The 10,072-nt window shown below is 38.4% G+C and overlaps 2 protein-coding genes across 2 annotated transcripts in view; one reads left to right on the top strand and one right to left on the bottom strand.

Moving 5' to 3' along the window:
- tasorb (transcription activation suppressor b) overlaps positions 1-7,391 on the bottom strand; it is a 15,674-nt gene extending 8,283 nt beyond the window's left edge. The window contains exons 1-14 of the mRNA XM_061904167.1: positions 6,970-7,391; positions 5,066-5,211; positions 4,331-4,423; positions 4,181-4,253; positions 3,896-3,987; positions 3,683-3,817; positions 3,485-3,609; positions 3,326-3,357; positions 2,331-2,436; positions 1,546-1,649; positions 1,240-1,349; positions 547-619; positions 355-429; positions 1-110 (exon numbers count right to left, since the gene is read on the bottom strand). The exon at positions 1-110 is cut by the window's left edge and continues 685 nt beyond it. Coding sequence (XP_061760151.1) covers positions 1-110; positions 355-429; positions 547-619; positions 1,240-1,349; positions 1,546-1,649; positions 2,331-2,436; positions 3,326-3,357; positions 3,485-3,609; positions 3,683-3,817; positions 3,896-3,987; positions 4,181-4,253; positions 4,331-4,423; positions 5,066-5,211; positions 6,970-7,261 — 1,566 coding nt within the window. The 5' untranslated portion in view covers positions 7,262-7,391. The remainder of the gene's footprint in view (positions 111-354; positions 430-546; positions 620-1,239; positions 1,350-1,545; positions 1,650-2,330; positions 2,437-3,325; positions 3,358-3,484; positions 3,610-3,682; positions 3,818-3,895; positions 3,988-4,180; positions 4,254-4,330; positions 4,424-5,065; positions 5,212-6,969) is intronic.
- Positions 6,725-10,072, top strand: part of LOC133554899 (dynein axonemal heavy chain 12-like) — a 55,934-nt gene continuing 52,586 nt past the window's right edge. Inside the window, exons 1-8 of the mRNA XM_061904165.1 lie at positions 6,725-7,763; positions 7,888-7,965; positions 8,998-9,074; positions 9,150-9,276; positions 9,368-9,394; positions 9,461-9,650; positions 9,719-9,788; positions 9,862-10,020. Coding sequence (XP_061760149.1) covers positions 7,939-7,965; positions 8,998-9,074; positions 9,150-9,276; positions 9,368-9,394; positions 9,461-9,650; positions 9,719-9,788; positions 9,862-10,020 — 677 coding nt within the window. The 5' untranslated portion in view covers positions 6,725-7,763; positions 7,888-7,938. The remainder of the gene's footprint in view (positions 7,764-7,887; positions 7,966-8,997; positions 9,075-9,149; positions 9,277-9,367; positions 9,395-9,460; positions 9,651-9,718; positions 9,789-9,861; positions 10,021-10,072) is intronic.

Raw genomic sequence — 10,072 nt, 5'->3', positions numbered from 1 at the left:
GGGTCGCAATGTGAAAAAGGCGTAATGCAAGGCAGGGATGAATCGTTCCAAAGATTCTATTATTGTTTGTGGCTCGTTTATCAATGGCTCTGGTTCAGGCAGTCGTGAAGCTGACATAAAAGACACAAAATGCAAAATTACATTAGGCTTCATTCCATAAAGTTTAATTAACGCTAAAAAGACAATTATCAGTCTATTCAGACACTATATAATGAGGACAGATCTTACTACATGACTCAACAAAATCATGTATTATTGAGGTAAGATATGATATTCATCACCCAGATGTTATCAATCAGTTTGCCAAAGCGTTAATCTGATGCCTTTGTAAAATAAGGATAATAAAATACTCACAATACTTCATTACTGCCCTTGACTCGTGAAAGAGGAATATTGCTTGCAGGCTCTTTTCAACCCGCCCCCGCCTTTCTACAAAATAAATGGAAGCTTTTTATAAGGGTATTTTGTACTCAAAGTAAAAAGTAGGAGTTGAACTGACACAATAGGGAATTATGAAATAATGGCAATAGAAAGGATTGTTGGTACCTTTGGACTCCACCATCTGTGCTGAGGACAACAGGAAGAGAAAGCCTCGATCAAACAGGCACTTCACCAGCACCTACATAAAAGGAGTTAACAATGCAGTCACAAACATCAATCAGTATGTATCATATCATCCTGAGTGAGCCATTCCCTTACATTGTCGGACATTTACATTTTTACTTATTTTCAGAGGTGTGCTTCTTTTTTTGCATAATTATTAGACAAAGATTTTCCACACTGTTCAATAAAATATTCTCTATAAACACAAACTGGTCATCCAGTAGAAGATTTTTTTCCAACAAGTACAACTGCAAAAAACTCTTGGCTCTCCCAAGTGCCACCATAATGACCAACTTTAAAATACAGTAGCATAGTAGGCCAAATTATTTATTAAAAAACAAAGCAGAGGTCTTATTTAAGAAGTGTATTTAATAGTTTTTGGCCATTGTATCATTACACACAGTTTGCACAGTAACACTGTTTGAATATAAGAAAATAAAACATGAATTACTTAATTGATTCTTTGGCATACCAATAGATAGAGCCTGCGTACCACAGTTTGAGAATCCCTGTTTTAGACTATATTAAGTACCTTAATTCTCTCAAATGTTCATAAATATCATGTTGACCAACAAAGATGTAAAATGTATCCTATTGTGATTTAGAGTATGTGAGAGGTATATAACAGTGACTAACCAGTCTGTCTTTCTCAAGTTTGTTAATCAGTCCAACCAGACTTCCATTGGTCTTTTTTCCTTTTCCTTCCACAACCTCAAAAAGGCTGCATGTCATCCCATATTTCATCACTGTAACAAAGCAAGAAAAAAAAAAGTGACTTAAAACATTTCCTTCCGAGCGAGTCAAGGTCTCACGGTGACAATTTGGACTGAGAGGGAATTATTCATCTTGGTGTAATTTCTTTTAAATGCGAACATTGAAATGGTCAACCAACTTGACAAAACAAACTGCGTATTGATATTGAGGTTCTACTTTCTTACTGACCTTCCCGTGATGCACTGTAGGTGTCCCAAGAGAAGAGCACTGCAGGAATCTTTCGCTTTACCTGCTCAAGGTGCATGCCCTGATTGACCTCCAACTTCTCAGGTCTGTTTAATAAATCCAACAATAGTTGTTTTTACCAACAGAGGTGTAAACACATACAGCATCAAAGATTTGGGTCTTCTGGTTGTGAAGCGTTCATGATCTGAATTGCTACCCTAAATCTTGAATAAAATATTACGGTTATGATGTAACTTGGTCTTTGAATTAGAATTGAACAAAACTCTGTAATTTGTCCAAGAACAGACGTGTATCATTAAGTGCAATACATTACAGCAAGAGGGCTTTGTGATTTACAAATCACTACAGACACTAAATGCTTTTCTTGACAAAACTGTAAGACGATAATTCCTAACTTGTAGTGACTGCATGGTAAACTGACAGTAAAGCAAATGAGTGCAATTTTGCATTAAAAGTAAAGCTAGTGGAACTGGTCTAAAGATATTGCACACATCAGATGTCTATGTATCCCCCTTTTATCACATGCCAATTGAGATGATATTGTAAAATTATTGCCAAATCATCGCTTTTCCATCTGCTTGCAAAAAACATATCAATATTTTTTATTTTATTCTTAGATTGAGTCAATTTAATCAATGCAGATGCCAAAACACCACATACATTTTGCTTACACTCAGTCTATTTGCAGCACAACGTCTAACAATCTGAATAAATTAAGTGTATGTATCAAAGGACAGTATGTCATGTTGTATCAGTGCTATACTCACAGTTTGAAAGGAAGGTAGGGCCGCGACGATGATCGTAAACAGATGGGGAATAACTCATTGCCCTTGTTTACCAATGGACCTCTCCACACAGAATAGCAGCGGCGCCCTGCAATTACAAACATAGGTCAAAGTACAAAATAGAAAAGAAATAAATGCTACAGTTGCTGACAAACGCGATAGAACTTGTGGTCACCAATTTCAGGGAAGTGAGCACCCTTTGAGGGAAAAAAAGGGGGAAAAACAGATGAAGAAAAGGGAGAAACATTTCTATCAGCACAAAGTGCTACCACGCAAGCCCTGAAAGAAAAGTTTGAAAATCAAAACTACATTTCCTGCAATCGGGTGCATTTCAACACAATATTCGTTTTACCTTTCAATTTATTGTCATCTACCAACCTCCTTTGGCTGTCTTTTTGACATTTTCATATCCCATGTAATGTAGCACACAATTTTTAGTTTTTTTTCCAGCAGATATTTTTACTGGCAATATTATCTTTCAAATACAATGTAAAATATACTCAAAAGTTTCCATTTTTGCAACTATATACTGTAGCAACGCCCACTTGAGTAAGATTATTTCGGTGTTGCGACCACTGTTTACAATCCATCACGTCAAAGATATACCTTCTCACTGTCTAATATATGTTCATCTAAATATTATTAGCAGCAAAGTGGACAGTCGTGAACGTTGTGGCTCGAAGAGTGATTGGAGATGACAACAAGTAAGCTAACTAGATGGTAAGTTAACTAACAAGTTTGTTTTGGTGCTCCTAATTGTCTCTCCGTCCTGCAACACACTGCGCTGTTTAGGCAAGAGACACAGAGAGTACTTGCTTATTTTTATCGATATTTCAATAAAAACAGCAGAAGTTATATTTTGACACGAAAATGAACTTAAAAAAAAAAGACTTGGACATGCCTGCAATATGCAGCAGGACACAAACGTATAAAAATATTAGAAAATTTGCCAATGGTTCAATAAGAAATTGCTTTACCTCGACTTCCTTCAGAGGATATGGTGTTAAGCCTGTTAAACACACACACACGCGCGCACACAAACACACACGCGCACACACACACAAAGTATGTTGAAAATCACACAGACACAAAGGGAGATGTTACAATGCCTGCATTTTCCGCATAAATGTTTTTACCTGTGAGTTGTTAAAGAAGTCGCTGCAACGTCCTTGCCTTTGTACTGAAAGGAAAACACAGCGTAGGGGCACACATGCCTGGGCCGTGCTTTAATTTCATCAAAAGCAAACTCGAAAAAATATTGCTGTAAAAAGAATAGACAGCCAGTTTAAAAAACAAAATCTTAATCCTTTAATAACGATTATGATCAAATATACCTGTGTGCGCTCAAATGCTCTGTACGACAGCAAAGATATAACCCTATTGGCACTTTTAGACAAATGACAGTCAAACTTAGTCCCAGGTTCCTTAGCATTATTTGGCATGTTTTCATGGATGTGTTTTACTTTTCCCTGAGAAAAAAAACAGACTGGTTGTATTTTCTGGATGTGTGCAAATGTATTAAAATTAAATACTTGATTCAGTCTTACCCTCATAACTTTAAAAATGATTATGTCTCCGACTGAGCCAACTTCGAACGGGTTGATTTGTAACAAATCAGAGAATTTAGAGAGATAAATACCTATAATGACACAGAAATTCGGGTTGGGAAAAACATTTTCAAACAAAATGAAATTCACATTGTGGAAAGCCAACTACATTCAACTTTACAGTTTGTGTACAGTTAATATATTACTTCACCATCAGAAGCCTTCTCATGCTTTAAAAAGACTACTATTGGCATTTTGTTGCAACTTTGTAGTCATGTTACTTACCAACTGCTGGATTTCCTACTGTTGTTATCTTGGAGTGTCCTACTGATAAACCCTTCTCGCAGATCCACTGACACTAAAACATAGAAGGTGACATGCAAAAATCTGCGTCAAGTCATCAAGAACATTCACTATAACCGCAGAGGAACTAACCTTGGATTTATCTGCAAATAAGAAGCAGTATGATTCTGTCAGTTCTTGGTCTGTCCGGCCTTCTTGCTTCATCTCCCGCCTCTTCTCAATAAACTAGAACACAAAAGAGAAGATCAAGTCTGAACATCACAAACCTTCAAAATAGTGACTGTAAAGGCTGAAATATGCGCTGAGGTCAAGTAGCTTTCATGATTGACGCCGACTAGCTCCTCTCCCTTCAAGGACTGCGGCAGATCTTATACACACCTCCCAAACATTAAAGCTTCGCAACAGCTTCGACCACAAAGTTGTGATTGGTCAGCTTTTTTTTTTTTTTTTTTACATAATTTCCGGGTTTTCCTTCTTGACCGTCCTGTGCTTTGACACCTTCAAGGGTCACACGGCCCATCTTTATGAATGTACAATAAAAGTGACCGCTTTTTCAAAATGATTATTCCAGCTACAAAAAAAAATGTGGATGTTGTTTCAGTCGCCATTGTTTACTACAATTACTACACAAAGAAAAGCTAATAGATAGTCAACGAGAGTTGTAGTTGCTCTCTCAGAAAACAAACTTCCTTTACCCTTTCGGAAGATAATTGCAAGATACCCATCAACCCACACGGAAAAGCTGTAAACAAATCAAAAATCTGTCAGAGAGGATGCAAACTTCAGCCTTAATGCATAAACACCTACCACACTATAACAGTGGAATCTGATCTAAAATGTATGCTGTGCACCTGAACTACCACCAACCTCTTTTTCCAGCAGCTCATTGTGAATGAGTCTGGCCTTGCAGTAGGTGAAGGTTCCTCTTGATGATGCATCCAGGTAAAAAGATGAGAGAAGCTTCAAGAGCTCTTCAAACTCACGGCTGTCAGGGGGCAGAAGCTGGAACAAGCCTATGCAGACATAAAACAAGTGGATTAGCATGAAGAAGCTGCAGTACAAAGTGGTTATCAAACATTCTTAAAGAAGTAATAGGTAAAAAAGGCAAAATACAATGTGTTTGACTTAATATTCAAAGGGGAGTTGAGGTTTGTTGACAGAATAGTGGGCTAGCTAAAGAACCAGCTTCACCACATCACAACGCAAACATTGATCAATACAAAAAGATACTGATATGTAATCCATAATTAAAAATAAACAATCATTAGAATTAACTCGGTACAGCGTTGCCCCAGTAACCAATGCAAGTATTGACTTGGAGGTGTTGTAAGCACAACACCAATGGCGCGCAATTTGCAAATTTAATGTCAAATCAAATCAATATCAAATGTTTATTGGATTCATCACTACACAGTGTACATCCACGACAGAACTACTGACCAAACTACTACCACAACTTGGTTTACTATTTATAAAATATTATAATGTAGGGTTACCTGGGACTTGAAATAGGCCACCCGACCTGAATCCACACTTGGTAGTAGTTTAGTCAGTAGTTTAGTCATGGAGGCACATTGTATTGTGATGAATCCAATTAACATTTGATTTGATTTGACATTAAATTTGCAAAATGCTGTTGTGCATTTGTAAATCGCATGCCATTGGTATTGTGCTTACAACAGGTGTAAGACAATCCAAACACATGCAAGAGGCCAGATAACACCAGTTGTGCATCATTAGGCTCAAGCTTCTTGACAGAAAATGGCAACAAAACAAGTTATTCCATATCAATTTGATGATTTAGAACAGTTAAATGCATTCAGATTAAGTGGGGAAGTAGGTCAATCATTTAAAGCATGGCCATGGTCCTGAAGTATGTGATGCATGTGCACTAGGGGGCAGAAAGCTTTGTGGCAGTTTGTGAGTATATTTACATTTTAATATTTAGGGAGGGATCTGCATGGGGTACTTTTTAGGTGAGAATGTGTAAAGGTTGATATTATGAAATACACGGACTCTACTGAGCAGCTGTTTCAGATGCAATCACAAGACTCAACGTGCTAGGAGAACATTCTGTTGAATTGTGGAGAATATACAAGCATGTCCATTACGCGTAGTAAGGTGCACACTTTGACACCAGCAGCATGAATTAGTCTGACACCTAGGGTATTACAGGTGACCAAACCGGATCAAGTGGCCTAGTGGTAAGAGTGTCCGCCCTGAGATAGGTAGTTTGTGAGTTCAAATCCCGGCCGAGTCATACCAAAGACTATAAAAATGGGAGAGTCATTACCTCCCTACTTGGCACTCAGCATTAAGGGTTGGAATTGGGGGTTAAATCCCCACAAATCATTACCGGGCGTGATACCACTGCTGCCCACTGCTCCCCTCACCTCCCAGGGGGTGGTCAAGGGTGATGGGTCAAATGCAGAGAATCATTTCGCCACATCTAGCATGTGTGTGACAATCATTGGTACTTAAACTTTATAAAATAGCTGTCCAAAAATGACACTTTCCGGAACCCACACAGCAACACTGTTCGTTGCCGTTGCTAACTTGGATAGGTGAGAGACAGTCCGTCGTAGAAGCCCCACTAACTTGACATCGGACAAGACGAGGTGTGTGGTAGACTAAAACAGGATGTTTCAACCGACAACGGCGTGCATTTTGTCAACTCTCAGTCAGTTAGCCAGCTAGTAGGTTAGCGACATGCAGGAGGCGTATGAAAGACAGGACCCGCTCCGTTGAAAATAACAGCAACATGGCACCACCTTTGCGTTCTTTTTTCTTCCTCGGGATTTGAAAGGACTTCCGAGGCCGCTCCACGCTTTGTCTCTGGCCTAGTGTGGGTGAACCACTCCAGCTACGGGTGTCCGTCTGCCGCTCAGGCGCTTCGTGCTCGGGTATTACACTGTCTCCACAGCCGGGCTGATCGCCATTTTGGTTGGCCGGGGCCGAGGTGGCGGCCGAAGTCTTCCGAGGCTCGCCACTTCCCTGGTGTAGACTACCCGTGTCGGTATATTCCCAGTCTCTTTTCTCCATGGTGGCGGGGTTTAGGGCCATTTTAAGGCACCTCGCACGAATTCGGTGCGATGCAGCGCGAGCTCTAACAATTACGAGCTGTTTTTCCCACACACACAGACTGCTCCTCACCCAGCCTCCGCCATTGTGTAAATGACGTACACGTTCTTCTCCACTGCATTACACTACCGTCACTGTGTTTACGTACCAGCAAATCCGCGCCATCTAGCGTCAGAGAGAAGTATTGCGGAATACAGTGACCGCTTTGAGGCCTTTTACTATATTCTCATACTGTATTACACTGCGATCCTGGCAAGCAAAGAACTGGGGAAACATAACCACCGACCCACCACGTTTTGACTTGTGACCTATTTTCTGTTGTATCAAGGAGAAAGTAACCTAATTATCTGACAAACCAACTTACTAACTCACCCAAAACGCCAACCAAACGGTCTTACGTGTGTTGTCGGATCCTGCACGATGACCTCATCACATGTCAAACATACGGAGAACGTAGATCTATATCGTTGACGTCATCAATAAGGTAAGTGACGTATCTTTAACTAGACGTTAACTCTTAGTTTGTCGTCAATGTGTGCTGAAAATGTTTTTAGTTATGTTTTGTTGCACTCTTGCACTGCAGTCTGTTGCTTTCTAAACGTTTTCAGAGCAGGACCTTCAATACAGCAAAGTCTGTAAACTAACATCTTATTTTGAAGATGGAACTGGAGGGATCTGACAGAGCGGTGAGAATATCCCTTGTAAAAGAATATATATTAACTCTCGTTAAAAGAGCCAACAATATAATTGCATTTCATTAAGTTCTATCTTACTCTTTGTATGTACTTAAACACCCACTTTTCTGTATTACTACTCAAATAGAAATAGTTTATGTCTTGGAAAAGAGAAAACTAACATACACATAGCCAACTATATTAAGTATTGACCAGGTATTGTGGGCCTAGTATAGTTTTATGTTCGCATTTGTATATTTAGTATATGTTATTAATAACTCAAACATTTTAAACTCTTTACTGAAATGTCCTAAATGTACTGTGACATAAATGGCATTGGCTTAAATCAGTGGTTCTCAACCATTTTTCAGTGATGTACCCCCTCGAACATTTTTTTAATTCAAGTACCCCCTAATCAGAGCAATGCATTTTTGGTTGAAAAAAGAGATAAAGAAGTAAAATACAGCACTATATTTCATCAGTTTCTGATTTATTAATTTGTATAACAGTGCAAAATATTGTTAATTTGTAGTGGTCTCTCTTGAACTATTTGGAAAAAAAGATAAAAATAACTAAAAACTTGTTGAAAAATAAACAAGTGATTCAATTATAAATAAAGATTTCTACACATAGAAGTAATCATCAACTTAAAGTGCCCTCTTTGGGGATTGTAATAGAGATCAGTTTGGATTCATGAACTTAATTCTAAACATTTCTTCACAAAAACAGAAATCTTTAACATCAATATTTATGGAACATGTCCACAAAAAATCTAGCTGTCGACACTGAATATTGCATTGTTGCATTTATTTTCACAGTTTATGAACTTACATTCATATTTTGTTGAAGTTTTATTCAATACATATATTTATAAAGGATTTTTGAATTGTTGCTATTTTTAGATTTTTTTTTTAAATCTCACGTACCCCTTGGCATACCTTCAAGTACCCCCAGGGGTATGCGTACCCCCATTTGAGAACCACTGGCTTAAATCACTTCTTGAACCTACAACCACAATGTGAAATGTTTGTCCATGTCAATAAGGATTCTCAAACATCTTACAATAAAATTCTGGAGCAACGATGGAGGAAAGTGCAACAACAGCGACTGCATTTACCAATGTATGTTTTCAACTAAATAGTCGGTTTTAGGTCATATTTAAAACATTATGTACTCAGACTTTGATCATTGTGCAGGCCAATTGGTTTCCTGCAAAGTGGCAGCTCTATGGCTGTGTCACAAGCAGTGGAAGCTTACAGGCGGAACAAAGATAGGGGGAGAGTTGTGCGCAGCCCATCACCAGAGCCCCAATTTCCTTCTACCGTAGGACATATTTCCTAAATAACTACAGCTCATCCATTCAAATGTAGTGCAGCAACATAATGTGAAATATTTCTCTCTTCTTGCTTTACAGATGCAAAGTGAGGATAGGAAGCAAAGGGTGAGTTTACGGTTTTGAAAGTCATTTAAAAATATAAAAGTCTTATTTTTTTTAACACTCTTGCAGATGAACTACATATTCTTGAAGCAATGTGTAGAAAGCCGGCCAGTAATTCCAATCCCGCAGCAGTGGTTGAAATCCATTGATGGTAAAATCCCTCCTAAACATAAAGACAATACTCAGAAAAGCAAACTCCTGCAGGAGCTCCTCTGCGAAGTCACCGACAATTTTCATGATGTTATCGTCAAGCACACAGGTATTGACAATTTTATTTGTGAACTGTACATCAGCTATGTATGATTACATAATATGTATTTGTTTAAGTAAACACATTCTTAAAGAATCCAGAGTGTGATGACACTACCTCAGAAAAACAGCAATCTCTCCCACTGGAGTGAGTGATTTAATGACACGTATGATTCATCATCAGTGTGTTGTCCCTTTTGTAAAATGATTCTCTTTTTCAGCATTCTTGAATTTTCCCCAACACGGCACGAGATATTTATTGCAAATCGGAACTTTATGAAGGAACATTTGCACATTCTGCATCCAGTTATGCAAACTGTCTTGGATATTGGCTACACAACCTTTTCCTCAATGGTTTTGGTGGATATTTCAGGATATAGGTAGGAAAAAAAGGTTGTGAATGCACAGGAACTTCAATGTTCAAGTACTTGT

The sequence above is a fragment of the Nerophis ophidion genome, linkage group LG06 (genome assembly GCF_033978795.1).
Source record: "Nerophis ophidion isolate RoL-2023_Sa linkage group LG06, RoL_Noph_v1.0, whole genome shotgun sequence".
In the NCBI taxonomy this organism is placed as follows: domain Eukaryota; kingdom Metazoa; phylum Chordata; class Actinopteri; order Syngnathiformes; family Syngnathidae; genus Nerophis; species Nerophis ophidion.
This window is presented reverse-complemented; position numbering and strand designations above follow the sequence as displayed.